At 43.5% G+C, this 18,536-nt stretch overlaps 1 protein-coding gene across 2 annotated transcripts in view; it reads right to left on the bottom strand.

Moving 5' to 3' along the window:
* Nucleotides 1-15,731: 15,731 nt before the first annotated feature.
* The window catches only part of SUN3 (Sad1 and UNC84 domain containing 3), a 46,654-nt gene continuing 43,849 nt past the window's right edge, over nt 15,732-18,536 (bottom strand). For both annotated transcript variants that reach the window (XM_055589671.1, XM_055589672.1), the window contains 2 exons: nt 17,456-17,548; nt 15,732-16,394 (listed from right to left, as the gene is read on the bottom strand). In XM_055589671.1, the coding sequence (XP_055445646.1) occupies nt 16,275-16,394; nt 17,456-17,548 (213 nt within the window). In that variant the 3' untranslated portion in view covers nt 15,732-16,274. The remainder of the gene's footprint in view (nt 16,395-17,455; nt 17,549-18,536) is intronic.

Raw genomic sequence — 18,536 nt, 5'->3', positions numbered from 1 at the left:
AACAGTGTCAGACTTTATTTTGTTGGGCTCCCAAATCACTTCAGATGGTGACTGCAGCCATGAAATTAAAAGACGCTTACTCCTTGGAAGGAAAGTTATGACCAACCTAGATAGCATATTCAAAAGCAGAGACATTACTTTGCCAACAAAGGTTCGTCTAGTCAAGGTTATGGTTTTTCCAGTAGTCATGTATGGATGTGAGAGTTGGACTGTGAAGAAGGCTGAGCACCAAAGAATTGATGCTTTTCAACTGTGGTGTTGAAAAAAGACTCTTGAGAGTCCCTTGGACTGCAAGGAGATCCAACCAGTCCATTCTAAATGAGATCAGTCCTGGGATTTCTTTGGAAGGAATGATGCTAAAGCTGAAACTCCAATACTTTGGCCACCTCGTGCGAAGAGTTGACTCATTGGAAAAGACTCTGATGCTGTGAGGGATTGGGGGCAAGAGAAGAAGGGGACGACAGAGGATGAGATGGCTGGATGGCATCACTGACTCGATGGACTTGAGTCTGAGTGAACTCCGGGAGTTGGTGATGGACATCATAGCTGCGATTCATGGGGTCGCAAAGAGTCGGACACCACTGACCGACTGATCTGATCTGATCTGATAGCCCATTATTGGGCTTCTCTGGTAGCTGAAACGGTAAAGAATCCACCTGCAATGCAGGAGTCTTGTGTTCGATCCCTGGGCTGGGAAGATCCCCTGGAGAAGAGAATGGCAACCCAGTCCAGTATTCTTGCCTGGGAAATCCCATGGACAGAGGATCCTGGCAGGTGGGCCACGAGTCTATGGGGTCACTGAGAGTCCCACTGGACTGAGCACTAACACTTTCACGTTCATGGCCCATTAACAATGCTGTGATAGTTTCAGGTGAACAGCAAGGGACTCAACCATACATATATGCGGATCCATTCACCCCAAACTCCCCTCCCATCCAGGCTGCCACATAACATTGAGCAGAGTTCCATGTATTGTAGAGTAGGTTCTTGTTGATTATTCATTTTCATTATAGCAGGGTGTACATGTCCATCCCAAGTATATCATTTTTTCCCCACCTGCTGTTTCTGAAGTAAATTTACTTCAAAACAACGGGTATGCCATTGAGGCATATTTGGGGCTGACCTGCCCAGGACAGAGGCTGAAGTGTCATGATCACACACATAAATGCAGATAGAGTAAGTGTGGCAAATGTTCGTAACTGTTAAATCTAGAGAGAGTTACGTATGCGGGTGTTCATTATACTATTAAAATTCTCCATACTTTTGAAATTTTTCAAAATAAAAAGTTTGAGAAAAAGCTTCATAGTTGTAAATAAAAGTAAAGGATGGCATCCATTCCTATCCCACTTTGCCGCTGTATGACCTTGGGCAAAGTAAGGAACCTGTTTGTACCTCAGAATCTCATCTGTAATAATTATTTATATAAAAAACTGCAGTGAGGATTAAATGAGTTGCTATAACACAGAAAAGTTTGCAATAGTGTCTAACACACAATAAGGACTGTACGTGTTTGCTATTACCATTTTTCTGTTGCTTTAGTAACAATGGGACTATTTATTAGTTATGGAAAAAGCCACTATCTGTGCATCGCTACCACTTTCTCATCTGCCACACTGCTTCAGAGAATGCAAGATGATTAAAACCCAGAAGCAATCTGACCCCAAAGCCAGGCCAAGAGATGTAGCAGTGAGAAAGAGGGCAGCATTAGATAGTAAAGAAACTCTGGGAACAGAAAGTGTCTGGGCTGCAGGCCAGCTCTGGTAATAGCAGATGGGCAAGAACAATACGACACAGGATTCTTTGCTCTGAACTTCAGTTCTCTAATGTAGACAATGGAACTGAAGCAGATAACTGTGTACAAAAATCATTTTATATATATTTTTTCTGCAATCATTGATGATTAGTTAAATCTAGTTAGAAGACTTTCGGAGAAGGCAATGGCAACCCACTCCAGTACTCTTGCCTGGAAAATCCCATGGACGGAGGAGCCTGGTGGGCTGCAGTCTATGGGGTCTCCAAGAGTCGGACACGACTGAGCAAATTCACTTTCACTTTTCACTTTCATGCATTGGAGAAGGAAATGGCAACCCACTCCAGTGTTCTTGCCTGGAGAATCCTAGGGACAGGGGAGCCTGGTGGGCTGCCATCTATGGGGTCGCACAGAGTCGGACACGACTGAAGCGACTTAGCAGCAGCAGCAGACTTTAGCTGGGATGTATATGTAGCTGATAGCAGTTTTTTTTTAAGCTACAAACAGAAGGGAAGACAACTCTGTTTCTAGACTTATTAATCAAGTGCAGGTCTATGGTTAGCTTGCCTTCGGTACAGAAAAGATGAAATATTTACATGCCCGAGTGTTACGGGAACCACAGTGACTAGGCTCTGTAGTGAATGTTTGCATAAGTTATTTTACAACAGGAGGTCCTGGTAAGAAATACAGAACTAATAAGCCACCACCAACCAGAAGAATTAGGGAAAGAATGAAAGGAGATGTCATATGTCCTACCACCTTCCAGAATCCTCCTTGCTGAAATCCTTCTTGGCTGAGCAATGCGTGTAGCACAGGAAGGACCCTGAGTCAGAATCAGTGGGCAGAGACAGCCCAGAAACTCGTCCCATCATCCACTGTAAGACCCAAGACTGGGAGCCATGTGGCAGAGCAGTTCCTCTGGGTTCCCTTGCCCTGCCACTCTCCGCCCTGGCACCCCTTTCCAATAAAATCTCTTGCTTTGTCAGCACATGTGTCTCCTCAGACAATTCATTTCTAAGTGTTAGACAAGAACCCACTCTCAGGCCCTGGAAGGGGCCCCCCTTCCTACAACATATTCACATTGTTTCTGGTCTATCTAATACATAGTTTTCCCGTGTAGATGATTAAATGAGCTGGGGAGCAGTGTGGACGCTACTCATTATGTTTATTTATTGTGCAAGGAAATACCCTCATCGGAAATGCAATTAGAGTGAAGCATAGAGTGATTAGAGTCATCAATTAGAGTGAAGAACAGTTTGGGTGTGGAGTTGGAAGTAAGGAACTAACCTTTTCATAATTGCAGGATAGTAAACTCTACCTGGATAACTATTTATTATGTGCGTGCTTTGCGCTCAGTTGCACCCGACTCTTTGCGACCCCTGGACTGTAGCCCACCAGGCCCCTCTGTCCATGGAATTCTCCAGGAAAGAATACTGGAGTGGGTTGTCATTCCCTTCTCCAAGGGATCTTCCCTACTCAGGGATCAAACCTGGGTCTCCTGCATTGAAGGTGGATTCTTTACCATCTGAGCCACCAGGAAAGCCCATGTATTTATTAGCTCTTACCAAAAGCTGTACCAGTGTCTGTCAGGCACCTGCTTCCTCACTTCAGTCCCCAGTCTCCTGAGGAAGGCTATTTGCAGACCTGTAGTTACCAGTTAATGTCGGAAAAATTACCCAAGGGGAAAGACTGACATAGCTGAGAGGTACTGTGGCAATCCTGATGGCAAATCCATCATTTGCTTGAATGCAAATTCAAGCATAGGCATTGCCATCAAAGGCAAATCCAGCATTTGTCTTTATTTTTTCCTATTACATGAGAAAACTGTAAAATGAGGGAAAGTGTACTGCAGAAGTGGCATGAGTGAACGTCTTTTGAGAATTATACTACTTTCAGTTCAGTTCAGTCGTGTCTGACTCTTTGCGACCCCATGGACTGCAGCACCCCAGGCTTCCCTATCCATCACCAACTCCCAGAGCTCGCTCAAACTCAAGTCCACCGAGTCGGTGATGCCATCCAAACAACTCATCCTCTGTCGTCCCCTTCTCCTCCTGCCTTCAATCTTTCCCAGCATCAGGGTCTTTTCCAACGAGTCAGTCACATCAGATAGCCAAAGTATTGGGGTTTCAGCATCAGTCCTTCCAATGAATATTCAGGACTAATTTCCTTTAGGATTGACTGGTTTCATCTTGCAGTCCAAGGGACTCTCAAGAGTCTTCTCCAACACCACAGTTCAAAGGCATCAATTCTTTGCCACTCAGGTTTCTTTATGGTCCAACTCTCACATCCATACATGACTACTGGAAAAGCTATAGCTTTGGCTAGATGGACCTTTGTCGGCAAGGTAATGTCTCTGCTTTTCAATATGCTGTCTAGGTTGGTCATAGCTTTTCTTCCAAGGAGCAAGCATCTTTTAATTTCATGGCTTCAGTCACCATCTGCAGTGATTTTGGAGCCCAAAAAATTAAAGTCTGTCACTGTTTCCCCATCTATTTGCCATGAAGTGGTGGGACCAGATGCCATGATCTTCGTGTTCTGAATGTTGAGTTTTAAGCCAAATTTTTCACTCTCCTTTTTCACTTTCATCAAGAGGCTCTTTAGTTCTTCGCTTTCTGCCATAAGGGTGGTGTCATCTGCGTATCTGAGGTTATTGATATTTCTCCCAGCAATCTTGATTCCAGCTTGTGCTTCTTCCAGCTCAGTGTTTCTCATGATGTACTCTGCATATAAGTTAAACAAGCAGGGTGACAATAGCCTTGACAGACTCCTTTCCCAATTTGGAGCCAGTCTGTTGTTGCATGTCCAGTTCTAACTGTTGCTTCTTGACCTGCGTACAGATTTCTCAGAATGCAGATAAGATGGTCTGGTATTCTCATCTCTTGAAGAATTTTCCACAGTGTGTTATGATTCACACAGTCAAATGCTTTGGCATAGTCAAAAAAGCAGAAATAGATGTTTTTCTGGAACTCTCTTGCTTTTTTGATGATCCAGTGGATGTTGGAAATTTGATCTCTGGTTCCTCTGCCTTTTCTAAATCTAGCTTGAACATCTGGAACTTCATGGTTCATGTACTGTTGAAGCCTGGCTTGGAGAATTTTGAGCATTACTTTGCTAGCGTGTGAGATGAGTGCATTTGTGCAGAAAGTTGAACATTCTTTGGCATTGCCTTTCTTTGGGATTGGAATGAAAATGGAACTTTTCCAGTCCTGTGGCCACTGCTGAGTTTTCCAAATTTGCTGGCATATTGTTTACAGCACTTTCACAGCATCATCTTTTAGGATTTGAAAGAGCTCAACTAGAATTCCATCACCTCCACTAGCTTTGTTTGTAGTGATGCTTCCTAAGGCCCACTTGACTTCTCATTCCAGGATGTCTGGCTCTAGGTGAATGATTAAACCATCATGGTTATCTGGGACATGAAGATCTTTTCTGTATAGTTCTCCTGTGTATTCTTGCCACCTCTTCTTAATATCTTCTGCCTCTTTACTCTTTTACTACTTTAATGATAGATTTTGCTTAAACAACTCTTCAGAAATTCTTCTTCATCATTTAGATGTTAAAGGAAAAATACATCAATGCATTTCATAATTCTTTAGAACCTTACCATCTTTGGAGCCCATTAGAAGTGTTAGGTACAGTGCTGGGGGCTGGGGCTCTGAGGAAGGAGCCCCTCCACCCAGGAGAACTGATGTCCAGTGTTCGTTGGGTGCCTGTTGCTGTTTGGTTGGTAAGTTGTGTCTGATTCTTTGGGACCCCATGAACTGTAGCCCACCAGGCTCCTCTGTCCATGGGATTGCCCAGGCAAGAATACTAGAGTGGGTTGACATATCCTTCTCCAGGGGATCTTCCCGACCAAGGGATCAACCCCCCATCTCCTGTCTTGGCAGGCAGATTCTCTACCACTAAGCCACCAGGGAAGCCTTGTTGGGTGCCTGCTATGTTTCATTTTGATGTATTAGAACCTTTTTTCCCCTTTTGTGACTTCTGAAGTCTGAGTCATATTTACAAAGGTCTTCCTCTATCCAATGTCATACAAGAGTTCTTCCAAGTTTTCCTGTTATAATTTTATAGTATGTTTTGATTCTGTTGCACCTGTAAATTTTTTACCATATTAGGAATTCAACATGTTACCAACTGGATTCCCTGGTGGCTCAGACAGTAAAGAGTCTGCCTGCAATTTGGGAGAACTGAGTTTGATCCCTGGATCTGGAAGATCCCCTGGAGAAGGAAATGGCAACCCACTCCGGTATTCTTGCCTGGGAAATCCCATGAACAGAGAAGCATGGAGGGCTACAGTCCATAGGATCGAGAAGAGTCAGACATGACTGAGCGACTCCACTTTCATTTTCTTTCTTTTCTTTCACCAACTGAGAAGTATGAATGGAATGCTCTTTTCTTAAAGACAAGGTAATTGTTCCAAGCCATTTGTTTTTCCCTATCCTTTTAAAAGTGCCACGTTTATCATGTAAATATTACATTTTGATGTAGATATCAATCTATTTCTAAATAGCAGAAATAGAATTTTTTGTTTGTTCCATTGATTTGTCAGCGTTCCAGTGCCACACAACTTAAATTATTTATATCTATGTCACTAATAATTCTGGAAAACCAGTCCAATGTGTGGATTTTTTTCCTCCCACCAGAAGAAATACTCCAACACCAGCCGGGTGTCCTATGAATCAAGTCTGACACACCCCACAGGTCCCACAAGACTGCCCCCTCATTCAGCTCCCCCCCGTCACAGTCCTATCCTTCTGATCAACGGGCTGTAAACTGGGGTACCATGATCCCCTCTTTGGATTTGAATATTTTGCCAGAGCCACTCACGGAACTCAAGAGAAACATTTTACTTACTTCCTACAAAAGGAAGTAACTCAGAAGCAGCCAAATGTAAGAGATGAATAGAGTAAGGTGTGATGAAGGGGCTCACTGCTTCCATTATCCCTCAGAACTGGCCAGCATTCCCTAATCTCCAAAGGTTCACCAGTGTGGAAGCTCTCCAAACCTCAACCTTTCGGATTTTTATGAAGGTGCCTTTACATAAGTGTGATCGGTTTGATTCAATCACTGGCCATTGGCATTCCATTCAGCCTCCATCTCCTCTCCAGTCCCCAGACATTGGGGGCTGAGATTGAAAGTCCCAATCCTCTAATCAGTGGTTGCTTCTCCTGGCAACCATCCCCCATCCTTTCCAAAGGTACCTCATTGACACAATAAAAGACACCTTGATCACTCTTATGGCTTTGGAAATTCCAAGGATTTTCGGAGCTCTGCATCGCAGTGAAGTGAAAGTGAAAGTCACTTAGTCATGTCTGACTTTTTGCAACCCCATGGACTGTACAGTCCATGGAATTCTCTAGGCCAGAATACTGGAGTGGGGAGCCTTTCCCTTCTCCAGAGGATCTTCCCAACCCAGGAATCGAACCCAGGTCTCCTGCATTGCAGGTGGATTCTTTACCAACTGAGCCACAAGGGAAGCCCATAAACTGGGAAGAAAACCAAATGCATATTTCTTACTGTAAATCACAGTATAATAGTCATACAGCTGTTTCCCTTTGTTGTCATTTTTTTCAAGGTTTATTTTTGTTGTTGTTCAGTCATTTAAGTCTGCCCAACCGTTTGTGACCCCATGGACTGCAGCATGCCAGGCTCCTCTGTCCTCCACTATCTCCTAGAGTTTGCTCAAATTCATGTCCATTGAGTCAGTGATGCTATTGATGTCTAACGGTCTCATTCTTTGGTGACACCTTCTCCAGCTTCCCACTGAGTTTATATTTCCATTGAAATTTTAGAGTCAATTTGGTTGAAAACACATCCCTTTGGTTTTCTATGTATATGTGTTTTAATCTTTTAAAAACTTGCTAAAATGGAAAATGTTAAACATATATAAATGTAGACAGAATAGTATTAACTGAAACCTTGTGAACCAGTACCTAAATTCAGTGATCATTTAATGGCCAAACCTTTTTATTGATCCTCCTGTTACATAGAAGACCCGATTCCATGTTGGATCTGCTTGGTGCTACCAAACATAAAAATAGTAAACACTCCATCTGTCCTGAAGGAGAGCCTTTTGTGGTGTATATTAGATAAATGGGCCAGACAGATCCATGAGCCTATGACTAAGAAAGACGGGATATACTATTATAATGGAATTTGTACACAATGTGTATGAGGATCAGAAGAGTGATGGCCCCTGAACGGCTCTTTCAGTTATTTTACGATCTCGCAGTTGGAAGTGTTTTGCAAAAGAGCAGGAAAAAGAGATAAGATTTCGTATGCAGAAGCATTTATGCGCTCACATCAGGAGGAAGAGGACTCACAGGACCGCCACTTTGTGGTGCAACCGCTGAAAGGAAACCAAGGGGAAACCACAACCCTGCCTGCCAAGAGGACCCACTCTGTACCACTGAACTCTTCACCTCCGTATTGGCCAGCCACCGTCCCACTTGGGAATACCAGACCACCTGACCTGCCTCTTGAGAAATCTGTATGCAGGTCAGGAAGCAACGGTTAGAACTGGACATGGAACAAGAGACTGGCTCCAAATAGGGAAAGGAGTACATCAAGGCTGTATATTGTCACCCTGATTGTTTAACGTATATGCAGAGTACATCATGAGAAACGCTGGACTAGAGGAAGCACAACTGGAATCAAGATTGCCGGGAGAAATGTCAATAACCTCAGATATGCAGATGACATCACCCTTATGGCAGAAAGTGAAGAGGAACTAAAGAGCCTCTTGAAGAAGTGAAAGAAGAGAGTGAAAAAGTTGGCTTAAAGCTCAACATTCAGAAAACGAAAATCATGGCATCCGGTCCCATCACTTCATGGCAAATAGATGGGGAAACAGTGGAAATAGTGGCTGACTTTATTTTGGGAGGCTCCAAAATCATTGCAGATGGTGACTGCAGTCACGAAATTAAAAGACGCTTACTCCTTGGAAGGAAAGTTATGACCAAACTAGACAGCACATTAAAAAGCAGAGACATTACTTTGCCAACAAAGGTTCATCTAGTCAAGGCTATGGTTTTTCCAGTGGTCATGTACGGATGTGACAGTTGGACTGTGAAGAAAGCTGAGCACTGAAGAATTGATGCTTTTGAACTGTGGTGTTGGAGAAGACTCTTGAGAGCCCCTTGGACTGCAAGGAGATCCAACCAGCCCATCCTAAAGGAAATCAGTCCTGATTATTCATTGGAAGGACTGATGTTGCAGCTGAAACTCCAATCCTTTGGCCACCTGATGCGAAGAACTGACTCATTTGAAAAGACCCTGATGCTGGGAAAGATGAAAGGCAGGAGGAGAAGGGGACAACAGAGGATGAGATGGTTGGATGGCATCACCGACTCCATGGGCATGAGTTTGAGTAAACTCCGGGAGTTGGTGATGGACAGGGAGGCCTGGCGAGCCGCAGTCCATGGGGTCGCGAAGAGTTGGACACGATTGAGCGACTGAACTGAACTGACTCCACTTGGGCAGACATTGACCCCTTTATAAATATAATGCTTACTAGGGATGAAAGGCGGAGAAGCAGCAGCAGCAGCAGCAGCAGTAGCAGGGATGAAAGGAGGATGGTCACTAACAAGGTTGGAGAGAAAGTGCACCAGCACCATCTAGCGGATCCAAATGGAACTCCAGAAGGAAAATCTTGCAGTCCCTATTGTGGAGCCTTGCTGCTACTGCTGCTAAGTCGCTTCAGTTGTGTCCGACTCTGTGCGACCCCAAAGATGGCAGCCCACCAGGCTCCCCCGTCCCTGGGATTCTCCAGGCAAGAACACTGGAGTGGGTTGCCATTTCCTTCTTCAATGCATGAAAGTGAAAAGTGAAAGTGAAGTCGCTCAGTTGTGTCCGACTCTTAGCGCCCCCATGGACTGCAGCCTACCAGGCTCCTCCACCCACGGATTTTCCAGGCAAGAGGACTGGAGTGGGTGCCATTGCCTTCTCCGATTGTGGAGCCTTACTGGGATCCTAATAATGGAGGCATTCCACTTTTAGAACACTGCAGGAGATGTATCTTAACGGGTCTTCAAAAGGGGATGCAATCTCAAAAACAACAGATGATCTCTGTTGGTTTCCAAGGCAAACCATTCAATATCACAGTAATCCAAGTCTATGCCCTGACCAGTAATGCTGAAGAAGCTGAAGTTGAACGGTTCTATGAAGACCTACAAGACCTTTTAGAACTAACACCCAAAAAGATGTCCTTTTCATTTTAGGGGACTGGAATGCAAAAGTAGGAAGTCAAGAAACACCTGGAGTAACAGGCAAATTTGGCCTTGGAATATGGAATGAAGCAGGGCAAAGACTAATAGAGTTTTGCCAAGAAAATGCACTGGTCATAACAAACACCATCTTCCAACAACACAAGAGAAGACTCTATACATGGACATCACCAGATGGTCAACACGGAAATCAGATTGATTCTATTCTTTGCAGCCAAAGATGGAGAAGCTCTATACAGTCAGCAAAAACAAGACCAGGAGCTGACTGTGGCTCAGACCATGAACTCCTTATTGCCAAATTCAGACTTATATTGAAGAAAGTAGGGAAAACCACTAGACCATTCAGGTATGATCTAAATCAAATCCCTTATACAGTGCAAGTGAGAAATAGATTTAAGGGCCTAGATCTGATAGATAGAGTGCCTGATGAACTATGGAATGAGGTTCATGACATTGTACAGCAGACAGGGATCAAGACCATTCCCATGAAAAAGAAATGCAAAAAAGCAAAATGGCTGTCTGGGGAGGCCTTACAAATAGCTGTGAAAAGAAGAGAAGTGAAAAGCAAAGGAGAAAAGAAAAGATATAAACATCTGAATGCAGAGTTCCAAAGAATAGCAAGAAGAGATAAGAAAGCCTTCTTCAGAGATCAATGCAAAGAAATAGAGGAAAACAACAGAATGGGAAAGACTAGGGATCTCTTCAAGAAAATCAGAGATACCAAAGGAACATTTCATGCAAAGATGGGCTCGATAAAGGACAGAAATGGTATGGACCTAACAGAAGCAGAAGATATTAAGAAGAGATGGCAAGAATACACAGAAGAACTGTACAAAAAAGATCTTCATGACCCAGATAATCACGATGGTGTGATCACTCACCTAGAGCCAGACATCCTGGAATGTGAAGTCAAGTGGGCCTTAGAAAGCATCACTATGAACAAAGCTAGTGGAGGTGATGGAATTCCAGTTGAGCTATTCCAAATCCTGAAAGATGATGCTGTGAAAGTGCTGCACTCAATATGGCAGCACATTTGGAAAACTCAGCAGTGGCCACAGGACTGGAAAAGGTCAGTTTTCATTCCAATCCCAAAGAAAGGCAATGCCAAAGAATGCTCAAACTACCACACAATTGCACTCATCTCACACGCTAGTAAAGTAATGCTCAAAATTCTCCAAGCCAGGCTTCAGCAATATGTGAACCGTGAACTTCCTGATGTTCAAGCTGGTTTTAGAAAAGGCAGAGGAACCAGAGATCAAATTGCAAACATCCGGTGGATCATCAAAAAAGCAAGAGAGTTCCAGAAAAACATCTATTTCTGCTTTATTCACTATGCCAAAGCCTTTGACTGTGTGGATCACAATAAACTGTGGGAAATTCTGAAAGAGATGGGAATACCAGACCACCTGATCTGCCTCTTGAGAAATTTGTATGCAGGTCAGGAAGCAACAGTTAGAACTGGACATAGAACAACAGACTGGTTCCAAATAGGAAAAGGAGTTCGTCAAGGCTGTATATTGTCACCCTGTTTATTTAACTTATATGCAGAGTACATCATGAGAAACGCTGGACTGGAAGAAACACAAACTGGAATCAAGATTGCCAGGAGAAATATCAATAACCTCAAATATGCAGATGACACCATCCTTATGGCAGAAAGTGAAGAAGAACTAAAGAGCCTCTTGATGAAGGTAAAAGAGGAGAGTGAAAAAGTTGGTTTAAAGCTCAACATTCAGAAAACGAAGATCATGGCATCCAGTCCCATCACTTCATGGGAAATAGTTGGGGAAACAGTGGAAACAGTGTCAGACTTTATTTTTCTGGGCTCCAAAATCACTACAGATGGTGATGGAAGCCATGAAATTAAAAGACGCTTACTCCTTGGAAGGAAAGTTATGACCAACCTAGATAGCATATTCAAAAGCAGAGACATTACTTTGCCAACAAAGTTTCGTCTAGTCAAGGTTATGGTTTTTCCAGTGGTCATGTATGGATGTGAGAATTGGACTGTGAATAAGGCTGAGTGCCCAAGGATTGATGCTTTTGAACCGTGGTGTTGGAGAAGACTCTTGAGAGTCCCTTGGACTGCAAGGAGATCCAACCAGTCCATTCTGAAGGAGATCAGTCCTGGGATTTCTTTGGAAGGAATGATGCTAAAGCTGAAACTCCAGTACTTTGGCCACCTCATGTGAAGCGTTGACTCATTGGAAAAGTCTCTGATGCTGGGAGGGATTGGGGGCAGGAGGAGAAGGGGACGACAGAGGATGAGATGGCTGGATGGCATCACTGACTCGATGGATGCGAGTCTCAGTGAACTCCGGGAGTTGGTGATGGACAGGGAGGCCTGGTGTGCTGCAATTCATGCGGTCGCAAAGAGTCGGACATGACTGAGCGACTGATCTGATCTGAAAAGGGGATACCTGAACAAAGGAGCTTGAACAAAATCCAGAAGGTAAAACAAAAACCAAATGAAGATCCATCAGAATTTCTGGAAAGGATTCATCAAACTTATAGGCACTACTGTGTAAATGTAAGATCAGGAGAGGTAGAGAAGGAAGCAAAAACAAAAGCACAACTGATAAGCTACACGATTCTTCAAGATGAGTTTCAAGCGATGTTTTTAGTGGAAGTAGGACAAAAGCAATGATCTGACCTTCTCATTGCATCATATCAAGAGGTGCATGGTGTTGGATACAGACCCTGAGGCCCCTGAGAATGTAAGGATGGTAAATATGACCTTTATTGGGCAAAGTGCCTCAGACATAAGAAGAAAATTACAAAAATTAGATGATGTGTTTAGAATGAGCCCTTCTCAATTAGTAGATGTTGCTTTTAGAGTATTCAACCACAGCGAACAAGAGCAGAAGCAAGAAAGATGGAAACCAGAAGGCAGCTTTTCTGGCAGCAGTACTGGATTCCCAGAAGCCGAATAACCTAAATGAGGTAAGCCACCACCACTGGGGGAGGAACAGTGTGCTTACTGCAAGGAGGATGGGCACTGGAAAAATGATGGCCCTAAAGTATATCAGGAGGACAGAAGCCTCTCATATGGTAGTAGAAAGAGGGGGATATTCTGATAATGAATGAAAAGTCCCAGGGCTCCCTTAGACTTCATGCATCTGATTCTAATTTCGCCACAGGAGCCCTGGGTGACTCTGCCAGAGGGGAACAAATTGATGGGCTTTCTAATAGATACAGGTGCCACATATTCTGCAGTGAACACCACGGTGGCACAGAAAACATCCCAGTGTATCCCAGTCTTGGGAGTTCTGGACAAGTAGTAAACCATTCATTTTAACAACCTCTATAATGCCAACTAGGGGATCTCAGCCTGAAACACAACTTATGTGTCAGAGCGCCCTAGCGCCCCCTTGGGGATGAGATCTCCTTTGTAAATTAAATGCTCAAGTAACTTTTTCCACCAAGAACAGCTTGACACCAGGGTCCCACTGGAGCATGTGCTGAGCCTACAAATGATGCTCATGAAAACCCCAGAGGAGACAGAGCTCTTCCCCACCGAGGTCTGTGAAAAGGTAAGGCCAGAAGTGTGGGCTGACAGCACTGTGTGTGTGCTCGGTCTCTCAGTCGTTTCTGAGTCTTTGCGACCCTTTTAGACCCCTTTTAGGCTCCTCTCTCCATGGGATTTTCAGGCAAAAATACTGGAGTGGGTTGCCATTTTCTTCTCTAGAACATCTTCCCAACTCATAGATTGAACCTGCATCTCCTGTGTCTCCTGCATTGCAGGCAGATTCTTCACCTACTGATAGCACTCTGTGGAAGGCCAAAAAAGCAAGACCAATACAAATCCCATCAAAAAGGGATTCTGGGACACCTAATCTAAAATAATATCCTCTGAGACAAGAAGCCCAAAAGGGAATACAGCCAATTCTGGAAAAGTTTCTGAAAATAGGACTGATTAAACCTTGCAGGTCTGCATATAACAAATGGCAACCCACTCCAGTGTTCTTGCCTGGAGAATCCCAGGGACGGGGGAGCCTGGTGGGCTGCCGTCTATGGGGTAGCACAGAGTCGGACACGACTGAAGCGATTTAGCAGCAGCAGCAATCCTCCTGGTCAAGAAGCCAGACTCGACAGACTATCAGTCTGTCCAGGACTTGAGGGCTGTTAATTAAGTCTTATACCCTGTGGAACCTAATCCATGGTGGTCTAGTCACTAAGTCATGTCTGACTGGCAACCCCATGGACTATAGCCTGCTAGGCTCCTCTGTCCATGGGATTCTCCAGGCAAGAATACTGGAGTGGGTTGCCATTTTCATCTCCAAGGGATCTTCCCGACCCAGGAATCAAACCCAGATCTCCTGCATTGCAGACAGATTCTTTATCGAATGAGCTACAAGGGAAGCCCTATGTACCCTGCTTACAACTATTCCAGGAGAATATGGCTGGTTCTCAGTCCTGGACTTAAAAGATGCTTTCTTCTACATTCCAATTACAGAAAAATCACAGCCATCTATTTACTTTTTAATAGCAGGACCCAGAAACACAGGTAGTCCAACAGTATTGTTGTATAGTCCTGCCTCAAGGATTTAGGAATTTCCCTACCTTGTTTGGGGAGATGCCAGCTAGAGTCTTTAGAAATTTAAGATTGGATGAAGGACTCTTACTCCCATATGTGCATGACTTGCTCACAGCGAGTCCTACAGGTGACAAATGTGTACAAAATACCATCAGGACCCTGAACTGTTTGGCCAATTGTGGATATAAGGCCTCCCAGAAAAAGGCCCAGATATGCAAAGAGCAAGTATCCAGGCTTTGCTCTCTCTGAAGGACAGCGGGGGTCTTTGGCCTCATAGGAAGCAAGCAATTGCAGAACTGGGAACACCTATGGGCTCGCAGAGTCAGACACGACTGAAGCGACTTAGCAGCAGCTGCAGCAAGACCCACAGCCAGCTGAGAGGGTTTCTGGAAATGGCAGGGTTCTGTCGGATTTAGATCCCAAACTACAGGCTCACAGCGAAAACCCCTCTACAGGGCACTGAAGGGACGTGATCTTGAACCCCTGTTTGGGACTAAAGAGTGCCAAACGGTCTGTGAAACAATAAAAATGTTAATAAAGTTACTCTCAACCCCAGCTTTAGCACTCCCAGACTTTAAAAAGCATTTCAAACTGTATATACATGAGAGATAGGGTATAAGCCTTGGGGCGTTAATTCAAACTCATGTCCTCCTCCAGGGGATCTTCCCAACGCAGGCTTATTCTTCACCAGCTGAGCTACCAGGGAAGCCCCTGGGTATGCAGTGGTAACACTTAAAGGGATTATTAAAGCAAAAGCCCTGCCCCCAGGGAGCTCAGCTCAGAAGGCAGAAATCAGCTTCTGGCTGATACATACACGGGCTCCCACTATGCATTCTCTGTGGGGCAGGTTCACTGGGCAATCTGGAAAGAAAGGTGGCTTCTAACCTCAAACAATAAAGATACTAAACAGGCCTCTGAAATCCTGTCACTATTTGAGGCAGTCCACAAGCCCTCACATATGGCCCAAATACCAGAATTTTTTTTTTCTGGGTTTTAATTAAGATTTAACTGAATTTGTAGATCAGTTTAGACAGAATCGACTTCTTGACAGTGAAGTTTTTGTATCCACAGACAGGTTATGTCTTTCCATTTTTTTAGGTCTTTTCATTGTCCACTGCTGTTTTATTGGGTCTTCATACAGTTTAATTCTTTCATTTGATTTTTTTTAAATTTCCATTGAGGCTTTTGTAAATTATATCCTCTTACTGGTTGTGGTTTATATTTTTTATTTTGATTTATATATGATAATTTTGTATCCATCTTTGTTTATAATGTATTTTTCATTGATTTTATTGCTTTTGAAGGAATTCATCAAGTCATCTGCAAATGAATTATGGTTGGCCTTCTTAAATTTTACCTCTAATTTCTTTAGCTTCTCTAATTACAGAGTGTGTCCAGATCAGTGTTAAGTAATAGTGGTAACAGGAGATATCCATGCCTGGTATGGATGAATTAATAAATGAAAGCAAATATGCTATTACGAGAAAGAGTGTTGAGAATTACCATCTTCTTCTAAATGCAAACTCGTTTTTCAGTGCTTCAACAACATGATTCATCCTCAGAAGCCACACTAATGCAGAGATTGAATTTATTTTCATACTTTCAATAGTAAAATTCATTCACTTTTTACTGCAGGTAAGAACCACTTTAAGGTTTCTCTCCCACTTCTGATTTTTGATTCCTATGGATGTGATATAATCAAAGGGAATTGGAGTACCTGACTATTTTGGACTTGTGATCATGGCTGCCTGCACCAGTTCTTCTAGCTGTCATCTCTTGGGGTGCCATGAACCCTGAATCTATATAAACAAGTATAGTTTGGGTGTCCCCAATTGCTGAGAATTTTAAGTTTCACACATAACAAGAATTCAGGAGCTTCATGCTGAAAAAATAGAAAAGATTAAAATTAACGTCTTATCAAATGAACTATCTCAAAGAATCTCAAGTAATGCTGATATAAATGAAAAAAATTAGAACACTTTCTTTCCTTCTTAACTCACGTACTTTCAAGCACCAGTCTAACGGATGACATCCTGGTCTACCATAAGGAAAGAGCTGATAAAAAGGCAGACACAGGGAAGGCAGATAGCACGGTGGTCTGCACACTGGGGACCTCTCTGCCTTCTCCTGCCTCCGTGGTGGTCCTGACTGGCTGCCCCAGGGAGGGGCCAGGGAGCGACGTGGATGTACAGTTGACTGTAAAACTTGGTAAGGGCATTCATTTCTGACACATACATTGCTTTCAGCTTAGATTTTCTCACCACTGGCCAAGAGGCGTAACACACTTGTGTTTACATGGCTTGAGGTGCCTTCTACGTCTTTTCACTAGTTCCTGTGACTAATGAGAACTAGTGAAATACATTTCTTATGCCTTACTGCCTTTTAGGGATTTATAAGTTACCAACTGGTATTCTTTCCCCTTTGAGTTAGGCTAACAAGTTTTTCTTATCTGGTATGAAATATCTATTCTCTCTGAGTTCCTCTCTGCCTCCAATCATCTTGCTTTGTACCATCATTCCCACCCCCTCTACCCAAGGAAGACAATAGTGACTGTCAGATTAAATATTATCAAGGGAATCTGACAAATAAGGACTGAGGAAGAGTATGTGTGTGTGTGTGTGTGTGTGTGTATAAAAGTAATGGCAAATAATAAAAAAATTTGTCTCGGAAACAACTTTTGTATTATATTTGCCTGTTTTTTTGCTTTAAAACTTATGAACATGATTGGAGCTAAGAACTGGAATTCAGACAAGGCTTGCTTATCTCACACTTTTGTCACAGTCATTCTCACACACCACTTTACATCAAGCAACCCCACAAATCCCTCCTGGGGATGAAGCATGGATACCGCACCTTCTCCCACCACTTTACATCAAGCAACCCCACAAATCCCTCCTGGGGATGAAGCATGGATACCGCACCTTCTCCCAAGGCTCTCATTACCTGGAGTGCAAATGTTTGGACGGTGGTCCCTGTTTTGTTATATACAAACTGACCTAGAAAAATTTCTTCTCCTTCACAGTGTTTCAAGATGCCCTATAAAGAAAGCAACAGACAGGGAGGTTGTAATGAATGTGTGTTCTGTTAAAATAAACGGAGTCAACTGTCTGATAAGTAACAATTCCCCAGACATCTTTGGGTGTCCACCAGGGACACATTGCTGCGCTGCATGTCAGTACTGGGTATGGGTCGGGGGGAGGATTGTGAGGCAAGAACCAGCCTAATCAAAGGGCTGAACAGACTAAGATGGAGAGAGACAGACAGACAGGATGAAGAGACAGATGACAGCCCATGTCAGCATTGACTTTGACCTCCTAACTGTATTTACTACGCTTTGGGTAAAATAAACCAAAAAATGAGCCCCAACATCGACCCAAAATGCGTTAAACTTCACCAGTTTGCTGAACTTTGATTACACAAATAGCTCCATCCAAAAAGTAAGCTTTTGTTGATATGTGTATGCAATTTCCCTTGTGCTTTTGACCTTCCTTCTCTACCCTTTAAAGCTGAAGATTTTTGAGGAGAGAGCGAGCACACTGGTGGAAATTAATTTATCTTGCAAATCTAAAGTTTATGGTTAGAGTCTTTGAATCGCAGCACCACAACAAAAAATAAAGTTTCATGAGTTCAATCATTTTGTAATGAAAATCGTAATATTTAAACTATGAGTCAATTTTGTAAAAGAATTGGGACTTCCCTGGTTATCCAGTGGTTAAGATCTCTGCCTGCCAACGCAGGGGATGCGGGTTGGACTCCTGATCTGAGAAGACCCCACACGCCACAGGGCAACTAAGCCTGTGGGCCACCACTACTGGGCCCTCGCTCCAGAGCTCGCGAGCTGAGGCTACCAAGCCTGTGCGCACAGCTACCGAGGCCCGCAAGCCCAGAGCCCACTGTCCGCAACAGAGTAGCTTCTGCTTATTGCAACTAGAGAAAGCCCACATGCAGCAGGGAAGACCCTGTGCAGCCAGAAATAAATGGATAACTAAAAGAACTGGATACTTCATGATTAAATAATGCCCCA

The sequence above is a fragment of the Bubalus kerabau genome, chromosome 8 (assembly GCF_029407905.1).
Source record: "Bubalus kerabau isolate K-KA32 ecotype Philippines breed swamp buffalo chromosome 8, PCC_UOA_SB_1v2, whole genome shotgun sequence".
In the NCBI taxonomy this organism is placed as follows: domain Eukaryota; kingdom Metazoa; phylum Chordata; class Mammalia; order Artiodactyla; family Bovidae; genus Bubalus; species Bubalus kerabau.
The sequence above is the reverse complement of the archived record's forward strand: the minus strand, read 5'-3'. Positions and strand labels throughout refer to the sequence as shown.